This window comes from Lithobates pipiens, unplaced genomic scaffold (genome assembly GCF_037356315.1).
Source record: "Lithobates pipiens isolate NorthernLeopardFrog02 unplaced genomic scaffold, aLitPip1_a1.2 Scaffold_8, whole genome shotgun sequence".
NCBI lineage: Eukaryota > Metazoa > Chordata > Amphibia > Anura > Ranidae > Lithobates > Lithobates pipiens.
The window spans coordinates 65612014-65632561 of NW_027507903.1; the positions used below are offsets into that span (position 1 = coordinate 65612014).

The 20548-nt window shown below is 43.3% G+C and overlaps 1 protein-coding gene across 1 annotated transcript in view; it reads left to right on the forward strand.

The window, feature by feature from the left end:
- The window catches only part of SHC4 (SHC adaptor protein 4), a 141448-nt gene that overhangs the window by 28055 nt on the left and 92845 nt on the right, over positions 1–20548 (forward strand). Inside the window, exon 2 of the mRNA XM_077472634.1 lies at positions 17194–17264. Coding sequence (XP_077328760.1) covers positions 17194–17264 — 71 coding nt within the window. The remainder of the gene's footprint in view (positions 1–17193; positions 17265–20548) is intronic.

Below are 20548 nucleotides of genomic sequence, written 5' to 3' on the forward strand. Positions count from 1 at the left end.
CACAGTCTACAGTGTTTCCCTTTACATCATGGTCCGCCACATTTCCCTTTACATCAGAGTTCCCCTTTACATCAGGATCCACAGAGCTCTCCTCTTCATCAGGGTATACTGTAAGGGGGAACTCTGCGGACTCCCACGGAAGGGAGAACTTTGTGGACTGTGATGTAAAGGGAAATGATGGAATCTGATGTAAAGGAGAACTCTGTAGACCCTGATCTAAAGAGGAAATCTGCTGACGTAAAGGAGAACTCGGCAGATCCTGATGTAAAGGGGAATTCTGACGTAAACGGAAATGCTACAGACCCTGTTGTAAGGGAGAGCTCTGATGTAAAGGGGAATGCTGCATACTGGGATATAAAGGGGAACGCTACGGACTCTGATGTAAGGGTGGGTGTGTTGGGGACCCTTCGTGGCTTCTTGCACCGGGGCCCTGAAAGTTCTAGTTACGCCTCGGAAGTGGTGGGCTGGGTGAAGCAAATCAGCAGCTGAATCTTTATTTTGCCTAAGCCAAACCCTGGGGGAGGGTGCTAAGATGGTGGGTGTCAGAGTGGATAAATAGTTTAAGACCTAGAGCAGAGGGGTTCTTGTCAAGGAGGAGGAGATCACAGCCTGCCCTTCTGGGCAATTCAGCTGCGCTTCTACACTTTTTCGTTGAGGTCCCAGCTGCAATAGCTAGGGGGCCCATTATATGGAATTTTGCTGGAGCTGATTGAGGGATCTGGTCTGAAGAGCCCACAGGAGACATGTCTGGATGATATGGTAGTAGAAGCACTTGAATGTTGGCATACAGTAGGGACTTGTGATAGCCAAAGGAAAAGTAATATAGAAAACAGGGAAGTCAGAAAAACAACTCCTGCTTGTTCCGTGTCACTGAAGCAAGTCACTGACAGGTCACTGACAGTCAGGCAACTGTTAGTTTAAGGCCGCGTACACACGCGGGGACTGTTCGCTCAACTTTGTCCGCTGAACAGTGTTTCGGCGGACAGTCCGCTCGTGTGTGGGCTTCAGCGGACAGTTTCAGCGGACAGTCTGACGAACAAAGTTTTTTGGAAATTCCGTAAAACTGTCCACTGAAACTTGGTTTGAGCGGACAGTCCGCCCGTGTGTAGGCTTGTTCGTCAAACTAAGTTCCGCGCATGCTCAGAAAGGATTTACACGGCGAAGGTTGCATTGCAGTGTATAGGACGTCGTATTTCTAGTCCCGTCGTACGTGCCGTTCACGTCATCGCGCAAGTTTCAGCGGACTGTTCGTTCGTCGTGTGTGGTCAAGTCCATCCATGCTAATTTTAAGCGGACTGTCCGCTCAAACTGTTTGACGAACAAAGTTGGGCGAACAGTCCCCGCGTGTGTACGCGGCCTTAGAGAGAGGTCAGCAGTGGTAATCTCCATGCCTCGTTGCATCACTTACATAGTATTGCTGTGCAGTGGAATTGATGAACCTTCTTGATGTATATCTGAGTGATATATTACACAACATCCTCTTTATCCGTGCAGTTACCATGCAGAATAATAGCAAGTGCTGACTGCACCAAATCCTCAGCTGTCAAATTACAGAGCTGGATCCATTTAATTTGGAAGATGAAATGTACACCAGTAGGACCATAGATAATCCCAGAATTATTTCAGTGGAGGTTGTAACAGCAGTAACATTGGCCAGCATTGGTCAGCATGCAGTAATAATAGCAGTGTGTACGTACCCTTTAAATGAAATACCTGCCGATTTGTTATTTTTTTCCTTTTGTAAACTTTGGTTTAGAAAGAGTTAAAATTAATATTTTTACATTTTTTTTAGGATGCATGTTCCTAGCTTATTCTTTCTTTGAAGCACTCTGTGTTTTATACATTTAAATTGAATGATGCTGTAGCTATTCTCTAGTTGATAAAGACTAGGCTTCCTTACCATGCATTGTGCTAGGGCATGTGTGTTAGGGCTCTGTGTTAAAGTGGCCTATTCATTTTGAAGTGGTTGGCAGAGCACCTTAAAGTATAACTTCACTCTCTCAATTAACATTCACCAGTGTCAGCCCTGGACCTCGAGCGGCGGCTCTGGCGATACAGAGTCGGGACAAAGCCAATTTTCTGTGATTTTTCCCGGGACACGGAAAGACCAGGACAAGGGTCTGAATTCAGGAATGTCCCGGGAAAATCGGGACTGTTGGCATGTATGGTTGTCTTGACCTTTAGTAGACATAATGCAGCCCCTTAAAGTGGTAATAAAGGCAAAATAAAACATGACATACATGATGCAGTCTATCACTAGCATTAACACAGCAGTCTGTTTTTTTAGCATATGGCCAGCCCTGAGTGGCAGCATTGACTGTGGTTCAATCACCTGCTGTTACCGCCCCCTGACTGCACGTCTGAATGAGCCCTTACAATCTTGCTTTAAGGACACCTGAAGAAATTTAGGGACTTAAACTGAACTAAGCTTTTATATTCAGAAACATTCTTGAGCTAATAAAAAAAAAATTGTCCAAAATAAGAATATTTTTTATTTTATGTTGAACTCTAGATCACATTGAAATAGTCGGGGCACATTTTTGCCTCACAACAGTCTTAACATCGAATTGAACAGCAGTGCTTCATTCTGCAGTGCGTCTCAAGTATGAGTCATTGGTGCGTTGTAGGGATACCAGATCTTTCTGGCACTTATCTTTACCATTAAATAAAAACAGACCGACCTTGTCGGAAGTTGAATTAAATTGAGTGAGTCATGCATGCTTCAATCTCATCAGTGATTAAGATATTTTCTTTCATAGGCACAAAGCTTAGTGTAGTTGCTGCTTTTGTCCATTTCATTATCCAGGGCTAGAAAATACACTGCCATTGTTTTTATAGTAATCGAATGATGGTATATGAGTAATACAAGCTTGTACTGCAGACTTATGAGGAACTAGAGACTTCTGCTCAACCCTGGATAAGTCCACCAACCCGTATCTCATATATACATAGCTCCCAACTGTCCCTGACTTCGAGGGACTGTCCCTGATTTGGAGAAATGTCCCTCTGTCCCTCTTCCCCCCTCATTTGTCCCTCATTTTGGTCTGATCCATATAGTTGTATATAAAATGCACTTTTTATCTTTTAAAAAGAGTCTCCCAGTGCTAAACCTTTCATTCAAACTCTAAATTGCTGCATTTGTACATTTTAAAAGTGATATAAAGGAATAGTAATGGTGAAAAAAAGTCCCTTGTGGATTTAATTAACCTTTATTTTTGGTTAATTCTCCTTTAAGGGGGTGTGGCAGGGGATGTGTCCTATGCCTACATACGTTTGTTAGTAAGTGTCCCACTGTGTTGGGGTAATGCATGTTATGTGTATTGGTGTGCTCGGTATACATGTATTATATCGTATATACACTACTGTGCACAAGTTTTCGGCGGGTGGGAAAAATGAATCACAGGTACGATGTGGACCTATTTCTATAGTAGGACAAATATTTAGTTTTAATAAGGTCTTTAACCAATATGATATATATTTTGTGCCGCATATTGTTAATTATATTTACAGTATATCATTTTTTTGGGAATATTTAACTAATTTTCTTTATATTAAATGCACCAGGACCACATGTTCCATGTATTGGTTTTCGCTTCCATTTGTATCCCCACCTGTATTTTGTTGTTTTGGCTTGAATTGCGATTTATTTCCTTCAACGTCAATGATGTCTAGGTCCATTACTCTTTCAGTGATGCACCTGCTTACCAATTAAGCAATTTGTATTTTTACTTAGCACAATTGTTTCATTGCTTGTTGGGTAGGTGGAGTTTTCTGCACACTATATATACTTTGTATCTCATTTTAATTTTGTGCTGTGATCAAGGTGGTTTGCCGAAACGCGTTAGTCCCTGCATATAATCTTTCAACGTGTAACCAATACATTTTTCATGTAGATTTGGAGTTGCTGGCTCTTTTACTGGATTCAATTGCTCCTATATTGTTTGGAGGACATCGGAGCTCGAGCACCCTTGTGGACTCTACCTAAGTATTGAAGGAGGTTCCTCTGTTCTGAGCGCTGCATTTGTTGTTCAGCGGGTGTGAAAAAAATGCTGTAACTGAAGAATGCTTTCAGAAATAGAAGTGTTAAAGAGGAAGTAAACTCTCCCACTCTCATGCTTCTTTTCATTTAGTCCATTATAATAAGTAATTATCAAACTATGGCCACTGTAATCCAGCTCAAATCGCATATTACTAACTGTTTAAAGATACTTTAAAAACTTGTTTCCATGGGGTAAGGCAGCTCCATCTTAAGTGTTGTTTTCTGAGTCCACTTCCTGTACTGTTAACCAAGCCTCCTTCTGAATCCAACATTTATATGGCAACCCTGCTTCCCTGTTCATAGCTGACTTGTTTTATTTCATAGTATTTACTTGTGGTGATTGTCTAATGTTTGCCTTTGTCACTCTTATCAGCTTTAGCTGATAAGACTGCAATAATGGCCAGGTTTACACTGCATGTGATGTCACATGGTCACATGGTGTGTAGGAGGAAGCTCTAAATGATTCTGCAGCCTCCTAGGATATCAGTGGTGTGTTGTAGGAAGTCCTGATATTAGATAGATAAGCGCATAGAGAGTGTGCCGTAAATCAGGGGAGATCTGGGCATGCTCAGTGAGGTCATTCTAAATAACAAAAAGGATTACAACAATACTAGGCAAGTAAGGAGATATGTACAGGCAGTGTTAATTAGTGTTTTTTATGCTGATTTACATGGGACAAAGTTGTGGGGGAGAGTTTACAACCACTTTAATAGGTTATTTTTAGCAATTAACAAAATTAGTAAAAAAAAGTAAAGGAACAGAAGAGAAATTCAAATCAAATCAATATTTGGTGTGACTTACTTCCCTTCAAATAGCATCAATTCTTCATATCTTCTACGTACACTTGCACACTTTTTTTTTTGAAGGAACTCGGCAGGTAGCATGTGTTGGGTCGTTGTCCTGCTGCAGAATAAAATTGGGGCTGATCACACGCCTTCCTGATGGTACGACATGATTGATAAGTATCTGCCTGTATTTTTCAGTATTGAGGACACCATTGATCCTGACCAAATCTCCAATACCATTTCCAAAAAAAGCAGCCCCACTAGGGTGACCACAATTCCAAACTGCTATTCAGGGACAATTTTGCCAAGGGGGGGGGGGGGGGGGTTGAATGTAGTCTCGGGGTTGACGGGGATTTCATTCAGGGGCAAGTGATCAAATCATATTATTTCTATTACTACATTGTAATATATAATGAAATAGTTCAACTCACCATACTGCAGAATCATTGGGAACCCTGAGCTTGTCACTTGCCACAAGATGCAGCGTGCCACCGTAGGCTGCCACCAGATGTGGTGTGTCACTTGCCCCCATAGCCTGCCACCAGATGCAGTGGCATTTGCCACCCTACGCTCTTGCTGGGTAAGTCCCTTGATCCAAGTGCCTACCTGATTCCTACACTGACCTACCTGTCCACTACACTGACCCCTACACCGACCTACCTGCCCACTACACTGACCCCTACGCGACCTACCTGCCCACTACACTGACCCCTACGCTGACCTACCTGCCCACCACTACACTGACCCCTATGCTGACCTACCTGCCCACTACACTGACCCCTACGCTGACCTACCTGTCCAGTACACTGACCCCTACGCTAACCTACCTGCCCACTATACTGACCTACCTGCCCACTATACTGACCTACCTGACCCCTAAAATGGCATACCTGCCCACTATACTGACCTACCTGACCCCTAAAATGACCTGCCTGACCACTATAACCTACCTGACCTCTACCATGACCCACCTGCCCACTACACTGACTTCCCTGTCTCCTGCACCTAGCTACCTGACCCCCCTGACCACTACACTCCTTACTGCACTACTCACACTACTGACTACTCCCCCACACAAATATAAGGTAGATCGGTGGATTTCACTCACCACTCCAGGCCAGGATTCCATGAAGATCATCCATAGATGTCTGCTATCCCCCAGTCGCTCCTCTGTATCCCCCGCAGGCCGGGATCTCCCCCAGCAGCCGCCATACGCTTGTCTGCATCGAGCACCGCCCCTCCCCCTCACTCACATGGACTGCCTGAGGAATCATGGGGGACAGCCAGGGCAGGCTGGACCACTGGAGTCCCTGAGCGGGGGGGAAACCCGGGTGCTGAGGAGTGTATGCCTCATTGGAGGTGTATGGTGATTATATGGGCTGGAGCCTGGAAGAAGTCACTTGGGCTGCCCACCCCCACGGTACACCACTGGGCTGGCCCGGCCGAATGACATCATTGACATTCAGCAGTTAATGGAAAATCACAAACGGCTGCATCAGTTTCATTCCGGGACACTGTATTGTCCCGGAATGAAGGTGCCCGGGACCCGGGACAGACCTGCTAATTGCGGGAATGTCCCGGGCAATCCGGGACACGTGGGCACCCTAAGCCCCACACTTGCAAGGAACCTCTGCCATGCTTCACTGTTGCCTGCAGACACTCATTACTCATTATTGACTCCTCAGTCCAGAGCACCTGCTGCTATATTTCTGCACCCCAGTTCCTACAGTGCATCGGGAAAGTATTCACAGGGCTTCACTTTTTCCACATTTTGTTATGTTACAGCCTTATTCCAAAATAGATTAAATTCATTATTTTCCTCAAAATTCTACAAACATTACCCCATAATCACAGTGTGAAAGAAGTTTGTTTGAAACCTTTTCAAATTTATTAAAAATATAATAAAAGGCCAACTCCCTTCGGACAAAAGTCTGATGTTTTGTCTGCGGAAAATCTAATCGTGTGTACGAGGCTTTAGACTTTCTGCAGAGATTTGTCTTCAGATTTACCAAAACCATGTAGTGCAAGGGCCTGCCTGATTGCATAAAAAATTGCAACTCTTAAGGTTTGAACTAATATTATATGGTTTGGGTGAATCTGAAGAGAAAAATCTGCAGAAAATCTAATAGTGTGTATGGGGTTTTATAATCCTACACAATTCCTGACTTTGTGCACTTTTACAAAGTGTGCAAAAAGTGATGCTGGTTTAAAGCCAAAGCACAGCAAATATTGATTTGAGTTCCATTTTTCTTTTGTTTGCTCACTTTGCATTTTGTAAATTGATAAAAATTAACAACTAAAATATATATTTTTTAAAGCAATTTATTTACCTATACAGTATATACACTGCTCAAAAAAATTAAAGGAACATTTTTTAACCACTTTAATAAAGGGGACTAATACACCTTCCTGCACAGACCAATTTTCAGCTTTCAGCGCTATCAAAATTTGAATGACAATTGCGCAATCCTGCGACACTGTACCCAAACAAAACTTTTATAATTTTTTTCCAACAAATAAAGCTTTATTTTGGTGGTATTTTATCACCACTGAGGTTTTTATTGTTTGTGCTACAAATAAAAAAAGACCGAAAATCTTGAAAAAAAAAAAGTTTTTCTTCGTTTCTGTTACAAAACTTTTTAAATAAGTACGTATCCTCCTTCACTGATGGGCACTGATGAGGCTGCACTGACGGGCACTGATGAGACAGTATTGATTGGCACTGATGAGGTGGCAATGATGATGAGGTACTTATAAGCAGCACTGATAGGTGGCACTGATATGTTGCACTGATATATAGAACTGATAGGCACTGATGGGCACTCATAGGTGGCACTGATGGGCACAGATAGGTGACACTGGAGGGAACTTATAGGCAGCACTGATGGGCACTGATGGATGGCACTGATGGGCAGCACTGATCAGGAGGCACTGGCAGGCATCACTGATGGGCAAAGAGTGCCAACCCTAATGGACAATGATTGACATCCCTGGTTGACTCTAGTGGGCTTACCTGGTGGTCCTGGAGAGGGCTGCACTGATAATCAATCAGCGCAGCCCCCCCCCCCCCCCCGTCAGGAGAGCAGCCGATCAGCTCTCCTCTACTTGTGTCTGTCAGTGCGATACATGGCTTTTCCTGTTTACACTGTGATCAGCTGTGATTGGACACAGCTGATCATGTGGTAAAGAGCCTACATCAGAGGCTCTTTACCTCGATCGGAGATGCAGTGTGTCAGACTGATACACCACACCACCGAACACAGCGCTGCATGCCCCCGGGGGTGCGCAATCATGGATTATCCTGCTGGACATCATATGACGCCCAGTCAGGATAACAGAACCACTTTCGGGCCGCCATTTTGCTATATGGTTAAGTGGTTAATCAGAGTATAGCATCAGGTAAATTCAACTCCTGGGATATTGATCTGGTCAGTTAAGTAGCAGAGGGGGTTTTCATCAGTTTCAGCTGCTTTGGTGTTAATGAAATTAAAGTGGGATTCCGCTCTTTTTTTTTTTTTTCTTACCTGTCTCACAGGTGGGCGAGTGCTACCTTCGATTGGCATCCACGTCCGGCGTTTATTTGACCCCCGGCGCGACGAATCTTTTCCTCAGGATGACTTATAAAAACCTGCTCTGGCGTTTTCCATTTTAACTGTGGGCGTCTGAAGCCCACAGGCATTTACTTCCTGGTATATGATGACGTCTGGCTCCCAGCATGCTCCGCTCCATCTTGCACATGCTCAGTGAGAGCAGTGTAATGGCAGATACAGCTGCCTGCCCACTTTAAAAATGGCAAATTCGTACACGTCCTCGTCACGTGACCGGCGTCCTAACGAAATCTCGCGAGATTTCGCAATTTCATTGTCCCCCATGGATTCTTGGGAAATAGCTTACAAATTTCCCAGGGACCATTGTGAGGACGATAGCCACGCCTACTCCCACGGGAGGACAACCCGGAAGCCAGCTGAAACATCAGAAATAAAAGGTAAGTAAATAATATCTTTTTTTTTTCAGGGTTCGTTTAGGTAAGTATGCTATCTGTTGATTTTAATAACATGTACTTTCATTTTTAGGTACCAAACCACTTTAACAACCGATGCACTAGATGGGCAACAATGAAACAACCTCCAAAACAGGAAGAGTTTTACAGGTGGAGGCCACTAACATTTTTTTCCCTACTCATCTTTTCTGGCTTTATTTCACTGGTTTTGCATTTGGCTATGGTCCTTGTCACTACTGGTAGCATGAGGCGATACCCGGACTCTACAGAGGTTCCACAGACAGTCCAACTCCATCAGAATGGCACATCAATACATACCATTGCCAGAAGATTTGCTGTGTCGCCCAGCACGGTCTCAAGAGCATGGAGGAGATTCCAGGAGACAGGCAGTTACTCTAGGAGAGCTGGACAGGGCTGTAGAAGGTCCTTAACCCATCAGCAAGACCAGGATGAGCACTGCTAGAGCCCTACAAAATGACCTCCAGCTGGCCACTGGTGTGAATGTCTCTGACGAAACAATCAGAAACAGACTTCATGAGGGTGGCTCGAGGGCTCGACATCCTCTAGTGAGCCCTGTACTCGCTGCCCGACACCATGGAGCTCGACTGCATTTGCTATTGAATACCAGAATTGGCACTTGCGTCACTGGCACCCTGTGCTTTTCACAGATGAAAGCAGGTTTAACCCTGAGCATATGTGACAGATGTGAAAGGGTCTGGAGAAGCTGTGGAGAATTTTACAATGCCTGTAACATCGTTCAGCATGACCAGTTAGGTGGTCGGTCAGTTATGGTCTGGGGAATCATATCCATGGATGGATGCACAGACCTCTACAGGCTAGACAATGGCACCCTGACCGCCATTAGGTATCAGGATGAAATCCTTGGACCCATTGTCAGACCCTACGCTGGTGAAGTGGGTCCTGGGTTCCTCCTAGTGCACGACAATGCCTGGCCTCATGTGGAGAGAGCATGCAGCCATTTCCTGGAGGATGAAGGAATTTATACCATTGAACGGGCCCCACACTCTGAACTAAATCCAATAGAACACTTCTAGGACATTATGTTTCGGTCCATCCGATGCCACCAGGATGCACCTCACTCTTTTCAGGAGCTCAGCGATGCCCTGGTCCAGATCTGGAAAGAAATACCCAAGGACACCATGCGTCATCTCATTAGGAGCATACCCCAACTTTGTCAGGCATGCATACAAGCACGTTGAGCCCTTACAAACTACTGAGTACCATTTTGAGATGCTGCAATTAAATTTCAGCAAAGTGGACAAGCCTGCTGCATAATTTTTACACTTTGAATTTCGGGGGGTGTTTGAATTCAGCCCCCTGTAGGTTGATCATTTTCATTTCCATCCTTTTATTCCTAACACATTATCCAGTCCATATCAGTATAGATATCCAGCATGATATTTTTCCCCATTGAGATCTGATGTGTTTTCAAAATGTTCCTTTAATTTTTTGAGCAGTGTATATACAGTATACTTTGGCAAAGCATTTCACCTGTTACTCTGTACCCTTGTCTACACAGTTAAACACTGCAAGGATAAAGCATCTATTGGTTCATTAGTTGTTTTTCTCTCAAGTTTACTATTGGACAATTTTTGTTTTAATTTATATACAGCTAATTAGAACGTTTTAATTAATGGGTGAATCGAATTCTAGAAATACCTTCATTCAACTAGGCATTCATTCAGCCAGACGAGGAATAAAAAGTTCCATATTCAGATTCTAGGCACAACGCTCGATCTGTAAATAAAAGATAACGTCGGTCTGCATTCTCTTCTGAGTAATTCTGATATTGATTTTCTCAGTTTAGAGTAGCTTCCCACGCACAGGCCACAGAGGCAAGTGAACACTTACTCATCATCATATGATCTCAGTGCATGACTCACCTACTCCACTGAATATTTCATTTTATCAATGACAGAGGAGAGGTGCTGGCTAAGAGCATCCCTGCAGCAACACACTGAGAATTCCTAATGAAGAGCTCTTCTGTAATGAGCGGTATGGGGCTATGGATACAACTCCTAGAACAGGAAGAATCACACAGGATCAAAGCTGCAGCTTCTGCTACTAGAAACATTTAGTGTCCTAATGAGTTAATTATGAGTAAAATATATAGGAAGAAATAGCAGAGGGGTGTGCAAGTCCTGGTCTTCTTAACGTGAATCAGAGAAGAGAGAAACATTGGCGCTACCCAGTGGCGTCAGGAGGGGGGGCTGGAGCCCCGAATGGGTCCCCGAAAAGCCCCGGGTCTCAGGCATGCAGTATTCCATTGTTAGACCCGAGCATTGCAGGGGCCGCTGAGCGGGGATGATCTTATCCCGAGCGCGGCCGAGTGACATAGCAGCTTCTGGAGCCTGCAGCGCCTATGATGGACGACCCACTGGTCCAATGCTGGGACCACGGGACATGTGACATCCATCATAGGCGCTGCAGGCTCCAGAAAGTGGGAATTACAATGTGGCCGTCGTGCCACATCACTGTGAGATCCCCGGTAGGCACTTGGGCGGGGGGGGGTCCCCTCTCCTCCTCTGGCTGCCTGCTGTGATGATGATGGGCGCACCGCACACCACAGCTGAGCTGCTGCAGGACACATGAAGTCTGTCTCCTGGTCAGGTAGGTCAATGTATGCATGTCAGGTAGGTAGGTCAGTGTATGCATGTCAGGTAGGTAAGTCAGTGTATGCATGTCACTACCATTAGTGTATGTATGTCAGGTAGGTAGGTCAGTGTAATGGTCAGTGTGTCAGGCAGGTGAGTCTAGCGGCCAGCACTGATGGGCACTGGTAAGCCAGGCAGCAACCAGCAAGTGAGCTTACCCCGACACAATCCCACCGCTCAGCAAAAAAACCCACGCCACTACCACCCCCCCCCCCCCCCCCACCCCACCAGCCTTGGACTTTGGGCTGAAGCCCCTGGTCTTTTTGCCACCTAGCAACACCCCTGGAGCTACCATTGCTGAAAATTTTAAAGACACAGGCTCCAAGGAAGATTTTTGCTTCATTACCTGGGTAGTTATTGACCTGGAACAAGCATGCAGCCAGTGAAGTTTGGACATTTTAAACTTCTATAATGCATGCTTGTTCTAGGTCAGTGACTCCCAGTAGGGGTGAGCGCAGGCATGTTCGGATGTGTTTGGCAATCATCTATTTAAAAAAAAAATCTAAGGTGTTCATTATATGCATTTACAAATATATGTGAAAGCTACACATCACATCAATGCAACTCTTTATCATACGGTCCCACACTAATCTATGAGAGCACTAAAAATATGACACACACTGAGTGCAAGCTTAACAGGTGATACCCCATTTCTCTGTATGGTGGGTATCATTAAAGCAGATTGGACAAGTTGTCTTGCTGGGTGGGTACTAGGGAATCCCATATTGTGCTATAACATAAAGAAAATATACTGGATATAGCTAGTGGCGGCCGCTCCATAAGGGGGAGCAGGGGAGCCGTCCCCCTGATCTCCATGCACCGGCCCCTAATCTCCATGCGGGGCACCAGACGCATACATTTCTACACAATTTTTTTGTATTGAAGCACATGATTAGAGCCTGAGGCTCTAATTGGTTTCAAAAAGGTTGGGCTAGGGGCACAGAGCACTGCGCCCAGAGCCCACTCACTTGAGACATGAGCGATTCAATATTTGCTGTTGCTTCTCCTCCTGGCCAGTCAAGACAGGAAGCGGGTCTTAAGACCGAATTGGCTAGTAGGAGAAGCCAAGGAAGCCATGACCTGGATGGGGTAAGTGCAGACCTGGGGCGGGGGGTTTGTTTGCCGCCCCCCCCCCAGAAAATGAACCGCCACTGCATATAGCCTAAATCCTAGGTGGATGCAGAATCACTTTGATGCAGCATCTTTTCCTCGCCAGCTCTAAGGCTGAGAACCAAGCGATGAAACACTGCTGATCGGTTCTCAGAGCTCCCTGAACCTAGAGAGCATAGACTGCCAGTCAGCGGCTCTCTGCTATGCCCTCCACACTCACTGGATCGCTGAGCTGTGGAGTGGGTGGGCCGAGTGGCTGTTCCTTTAGAGCGAGTGCGCCGATTACGTAACAGGCTGCATGTATAGTAAATATCTCCTAAAAGGTGCATGGTTAGGAGATATTTACAGTACCTATAGGTAAGCCTTATTATAGGCTTACACGTAGGTACAACTACCGTACAAGCTTGAGGTTTACAACCACTTTAAATCTGGGTCCACATCAAAGTCCCCCTTACATTACAGTCTACATCAAAGTCACCCTTACATTACAGTCTACATCAAAGTCCCCCCCCATATATCAGGGTCCCCATAACAGTCACCCTACACTATGGTCTCCATCAGAGCAGAGGCGTTGCACATCAACTGCAGGCCAGATAAGATCTTGTAGTGGGCCACATTTGGCCCCCGGGCCGTAGTTTCGAGACTCCTAATCTAGGGTATGGCTCCAGGCAAGTAAGGTGCCGAATTCAAAGAGCCAACAACACACTGCGAACAGTGAATCTCCAGGAAGACTAGGACGGCAGTTTGCACAGTAGAGTATTGTTTTTGCTGCAAGTTTAGATTTGCTTTAGATTTCGAAAGCCCCCTTGTGATTTCCATGTGGGATGGAGCCTTTATAATACATCTTTGTCTTATGTTTTCTGTCTGGATCAAAGGTTTATGAAGACAGCTGACTAGGTGTCAGGCCTTTGAAGTTTGTAATACACCATGCTATGCACATAAATGGAGAAAGGTCTGGTTGACAAAAGGGATTGAAAAAGAAATCTTCATAGAGACAATTCTGAACTTTTGTAGATAAAAAGCTTTTTTTTGTAAAGGATAAATTCATTACAAGGTATTACATATACTTTAAATGCACAAAATATACTTATCTTAGTGAATAGATACTTGACCTTGGAATGTTTGAGAATATTTTTTAGCTAACCATTACTCAAAAAAAAAAATTATTACAAATTTTTTGTTCACTCTTGTTTTATTAAACGTTTTACAATACAAAAGTAAGGGAACTGAGTGTACAGTAATCATGGACATAGTGAAGCACAGCTCAACAGTGAATCTGCGGTAGACATGTGCAATTAGTTTTGTATGAATCGAAAATTCGTATGAAATTTCTTACATTCGGGAGGATCCGAAATACGAATTGCTATTCTTCCGAATTCTGTACGAAATACGAAATTTCGTTTATGAATTCTCAGATCCAAATTCCATTACAACGGAAACGTGACTGGTGTTTTGTTGACCAGTCAGAGGTTTTCTTCTGCTGCCGAGTGAGGGTTGGGAAAATTACCTTTTTTAATATGAAAGTGGGAGAGTGGTACTGGTAGTCGATGGGAGATTCAGAATCAGATAAAATAAGCATGTTCGTTAATTGCGATTTTTTTCGTTATGATGAAGTTAAAAACCCAGAAAGTCAGCACAGGGATGGTGGGAGCCCCTCATAATGATAAATTCATCATAACAAACATTCATAATTGTTAAGAAACGTTAACGAACCTAAAAAAAAATTGTATTTCATACAAATTCAAATTACGGAATTAAATTCAATTTCGGACAAGAATTACGAAATACGAATGAATTCTAATACGGAACGGAACAAAACAAGACAAATTTATTGACGACACACATCTCTAATCTGCGGTACAAAAACAAAACAGCAAAACTTGACTATTAAACAACCAAGGATTATATCGAAGAGTGAAATTTTTTTATATATTTTTTTTATATTTATGAAATGTAAAATACTGAAGCAGCAACTTTCCAGTGAGATATACACAGCACCAGATATATTTTCGTTATAGATTTGCGTTGAAACCAAACAAAAGAAATAAGTAAAATACAGTAAAAATTAAAAATAAAAGGAAGGAAGTCCAAATGTGATGAAACATGGTCCTTTAGAAATGGATACACGACCCGTCACCAGAAAGGGTACGTGATCCATAGTTGATGCCTTCACCTTACAAAGTGCTTGCTTAACAGCTTATGTTGACCTCCTATTACGGAAGGGAAATATCACTTGTGGCTCAAAGCCCAGCCTGGGCCTCTATCCATCCAAGGGGACTTAGGGTGAAGTAGGAAAATCTTCCACTTAGGGAAAATCAGTCGTCAAGATCCAAAAAAAAAAAAAAGAAGATAAAACTTGCCATAGCATAAAATCCTTTTAACTTTTATTTAAATAAAAAGGTTGCACTTACATCAAAACACTTTAAAACTCACATGAAGATTATAAACTGGGCGGCTCCATGTAGCATCCCATCCTTCTGGAATTAGCGTAGCGTGGTGATGTTAGCACACCGCTCCATCGAACGCATTTTGTCACACACTGATGTCATCCACAGGACTTGTATGAAAGTAGAAAGTACAGTATGTATCATTAACATTATACGTTGTGGAAAATATAGATTTATGGTCAATGGGAACACTGGGAACAAGTACACTTACATGCTAAAAAAAAAGGGGAAGTCACAGATGGGTGAGTAGTGGAGAGAAAGAGCTGAGGAGAAGACATATAAATTAAAAGTTAGAGAACAAAAAGGAGTTGGGGGGGGGGGGAGAGAAGGGGGTACTTCATCATGGCTGAGAAGAGATGGAGGTAGGATGTTTTTCTGATTTATTTCTAATTTTTACTTTTTTAATATTTGTTTGCTTTTTTTTTTTCTACCTTTAGATCAGGTCCGCCTCACTGAGATATAAAAAAGCCCTACCACGCACCTCTGCAGCAACAGATGAGTTAGTAACACAATCTATTAGGGCTCATGCACACAGGATGTTTTAAAAACGCCAGCACTACAGCAGTGCTAAAAACTCACTTATTTCGAGTTTAGCCGCGTTTTCACATTAGCGCAATTGCAAATTTTCCTGTGGTTTTTGGTGTTAGGTTTTTGAGCATTTTTCATTAAAAACACTCTTTATAATGTAAAAATGCCTAAAAACGTCAAACACGGCTAAACGTGTTTTTCGTTTTTATAGCTTGTTTTACTGCTGTTGGTTTTTTCTACTACCCCAAAACGCTTATGCCTCCAAATGCCTCTGACAGTTTATGTGTGCATGGACACATAGGCTAACATGGAGGGGCTTTTAGAGGCAGTTAAAAAAAACATCAACTGCCCCTAACAGCAGCTGTAAAATTGTCCTGTGTGCATGAGCCCTTACTTGTGGTTACCAGCAAACAATAGATCACCATTACAACAATCTGTTGCTGTACTACAGGAAATGAAGGGGCATAGCTGGATCACAAGAAGTGCTGATGTTTATATAGATTTATACATATTATGCCAGGATCCGACTTTAGAAAAGATTCCTGACCTACTTCAGGGTGGCTTCTATCCGACTTGTGTCCAAAGACTTTAATGGAAGTCGACTCCAAGTCGGATCCTTGCCTATATTAGAGGCGGCACAGTGGTGTAGTGGGGAGTACTCTCACCTAGCAGTAAGAAGGGTCGCTGATTCAAATCCCAACCACGACACTACCTGCCTGGAGTTTGCATGTTCTCCCTGTGCCTGTGGGGGTTTACTTCGGTTTCCTCCCACACTCCAAAGACATGCAAGTAGGTTAATTGGCTTCTGTCCAAAATTGACCCTTGTATATGAATGGGGACCTTGGATTGTGGGCTCCTTGAGGGTAGGGACTGAGTATGCAATGTACAGGGATAGGGACAATTGTAGACACTCACACAGGTTGAACTGAATGGACTGTTGTCTTTATTCAACGTTACTAACTATGTAACTATATTGATGTGATTTGGATCCAACATTACAGGAAGATTACCCAAGCATTCCCTGAAAGTCACTTCTAAAGTTGCATCAAAGTAGTACACAAGTTACCATAAAGTCCCCTGGCAAAGTCATGCGACTTTCAGGTCACAGTAGTATGAACCGAGCTTTAGAGAGGCTTTCTTTTTTATCTTTAGGTTTCCCAAACCCTTGTGGAGAAGGTTGCCTCCTTGAAAAAGAGACGTTATTATCTGTCACCTTTCTAGTGGTGACCAGGTAACATAAGCTCAGTGTGTCATGAATTTTGCACATTCAGAGAATTGTTTTCCTTTGCTTTCTCTCATTTTGGAGACCTATTAATTAGCAAAGCCCACTGACATTTATTGCATCAATAAATGTTAACTCTTGCAGAAGCATAGTCCCTATTCAGGCAGGAGGTTGGATGGAGGAGAGCCAAGCAAGTCTTGATCCAAAGATATAGATTTCAATAACAAATAGTCCCATCTGGCCATGGTATGTATACACCTCCCTATACTGTAGCTTTAGTTATGTAACTACAAACATGTGAAACATTGAAAGATGTTTATGGTAATGTGTTTATTGACCAAATATACATTGTTTAATACAGACCGAATCTCTGATCTTGTTTTGCAGTACATGGGTTGTATTGAAGTGTTGCAGTCCATGAGATCCCTTGATTTTGGAACAAGAACTCAAGTTACAAGGTAAGGTAGAAGCAGTAACTAGTTACATGCACAACTGGTAACAAATATCTCAACACTGGTTGACAATATAAAATGCAGCTTGAGTCAAAAATAGAGTTGAGAAGTCTCATAACCTCTATTAGACTTTTCATTGCCATCTATGTCCCTTTGGGGAGATTCACCTTCACATTCTGTCCTGGTAACAGCTGTCATCAAGACAGAACATGAGTCTAAATCTACAATTTGTTACAAGCATTTGGCCTGGCTGCACAAATGTTCCCTATATTTGTATTTCCTCAAATACTATTATTTCCTTTGAAAGTCAGTGCCACCTAGTGGCAAAAATGCAGCAGTTTTTCTGATTGAGGCATTTCAGAAACATGTACGTCATTTTGGCCACTAGATGGAGCTGACGATCATAGGAAAAAAAGTATTATGCCCTATACACACAGTCGGACTTTCCGACTTAAAATGTGTGATTGGACTGTGTTGTCGGAAATTCCGATCGTTTAAATTCCGATTGTGTGTAGACAATTCCGACTCACAAAGTGCCACGCATGCTCACAATAAATTATGAGATGAAAGCTATTGACTACTTTATAGTCCAGTCGTACGTGTTGTACATCACCTCGTTCTGAATGATCGGATTTTCTGACAACTTTGTGCGACATGTGTATGCAAGACAAGTTTGGGCCAAAATCCGTCGGAAAAAAATTGACGGATTTTGCCATCGGAATGTCTGACTGTGTGTACAGGGCATTAGAGAAGATCCAGGGAAAATGTATGCAGCCTAGATCAACAATGAACCTAGATGAACACTTAAGCTGGCCATACACACTTAGATAGACTATAACATATCCCTTAATCCGTGCTGTACATACGCTATGGAGTGAACACTTTGGTGCTCAGTAGAGAGTGGAGAGCAGTATATGATCTCTGCTATATTAGACACCTAAGTGGCGCTATAAGAGGTTACATGTATCATGTTAATGTTTATGCATACGGCTGTTGGCTTGTAGTTCTCAATTAACTGCCAAGGTGCTGGTGCTGTTAAACACTGTTAAACACTGTGGTAGTTCATTGATGCTCCCTGTCAGTGTATAACTGCCTGCCCATAAGAGGTACAGGCAGACAGCTACACTGACAGTCTGCAGGGTTCCTACATTGCGCCCGCAATCTGCTGATCATGAGTGCAATGCTTTCCAGGCTCCTAATAGAAAAAAACACCAAAATGCACATTTTTTTTACTTGCAAAGAGATGTGTGTTTATTTTATTTTTTTTAAAGGTGAGAGAACACACACATGGCAAGACTATTCTGCGACAGGTCAGATGGGTCATGGATGCAAAAAGAGCCAACATCATGTTTAAAGCTGAATTCTGGAATAAGCAAATATTGTCTAAAAACAAAAGGCATGTGCATTCTTATTTAAACCTTGGCGAGCCTTGTGTATTTTTTCCAGATCTGTGCAGTAATCCATGTGAAACTTTGCCTTTGTGCAGGAGCTTCCTGTAATAAAGACCGCTCACTGCTGTTCTATCTGCTTGAGCATGGTGACTGGTCTTGTTTCCGCCCCCTCTTGTAGTTTTCTGCAGGCATTTGGTAAGGGGTGGACCTGCTGGACCCTTCCTACAGCTCCGCTCTCTGTTCCGCTAATGTGTAGCAAAGTGATGATGTCATTTCTAAAGTTGATTACTGTATTTGTGGCCATTGGGGCCATTTTTTTTAATTCAAAGATTTGTGTCTGAAGTTGAGCTTCAAGCTAGCCATACATTGCTTCAGTGGCGGCCCGTACATATGAGATGTAGGGGCGTTGCCCCCCAATCCATGAACCCGGTGCCTAATCTACATACAGGGTGCTGGATGCATGGATTCCAATGGGTTTTTTTTTTGTTTTGTTTTTTAGAAGCACGTGATTGGGCTTAAAAAAAGAGTGGGATCGGGGCACAGAGCACTACACCCTGAGCCCACCTAGTTGTGTGACAATAGCAAATTAATATTTGCTATTGTCTTTCTGATTCCCCTCCCAGCCAATCAGGAAGCGTCATCTGATTGACCGAGAGGAGAAGCTATCCTATTGGCCGCCTAGTAAGAAGAGGGAAGAGACGCACGGTGGAAGCCGCCGTGATGCAGAGGAGGAGGAGACACAGGGGAAGCCGCTACCCAGTGCCTGGAGGAAGCACTGCCCGCAACCTAGGTGGGGTAAGTGCAGGGCTGGTGACTGACCGACTGACTGTCTGACCGAGGGGGTTGGGGGGGGGGTTGGTCTGGTGCGGGTGACTGGGGGTTCATTGTTTGCCGCCCCCCAAAAAATATACCACCGGCCGCCACTGCATTGCTTACTGTCGAAATTCTTAAACCCTGATGATAGGTGAGGGTGTTTGGCCTCCAAAATGCTTTGGATTTATTCTGCTATGAACCATTTTATAACTAAATTACCTTGGACTCCTAGATGTATGTTTGGCGCTCTCATTGGATTATGTGTATATGATAAGAGACATAGAGAAGCTAAGCTATGAGGAAATATTTGATGAACTGAATTTATTCTCTCTTGAGAAGAGGAGATTAAGGGGGGATATGATCAACATGTACAAATACATAAGTGGTCCATATAGTAAACTTAAAGTGATAGTAAAGTCTCTTTTTTTTGCTAAAAATAACAAACCTGTCATACTTTCCTGTCCTGTGCAGTGGATTTACACAGAGCAGCTCCGATCCTCCTCTTGTCGGGTCCCTCTCCGGGGCTCCTGGCTCCTCCCTCATGCTGAGTGCTCCCACATGCAGCATGGATATTTTTAAGAGACTCTCGGATGTGCATCTTAAAGAACACAACATACAGGGAGAAGGGAAATAATTATAGACACTGACACATGTGCACCTACATGGGTTGAACCAGATGGACTATTGTCTTTATTCAACCTTACCTACTATGTAACTCTTGGTATAGGATTGTGTATATTTTCTATTTTTTTCTGTGAATTTATTTTTCGTATTGGTTGAACTAGATGGATTTACCTGCTAAGGAAAAAAACTGAAATATACTTTTTACTCTGTAAACACCATAGCTAACCCAATGTAGGGACCCAGAGCTCATCTGTATTTAAAATCAATACACTGTGTTTATTGGCAGTGAAGGATTGTGACCCCAGGGACCTAAAAAAAATCATTGATCATCAAATGATAGAAGACATAACTAGCATCTGCTTGTACTTTTACTGTTTTGGATGCCCAGTCAGAATAATGGCAAACAAAGTCCAGATCAGTTCCATGCTTATTTAGCACACTACGAGGCGGTTTGCTTGTCTA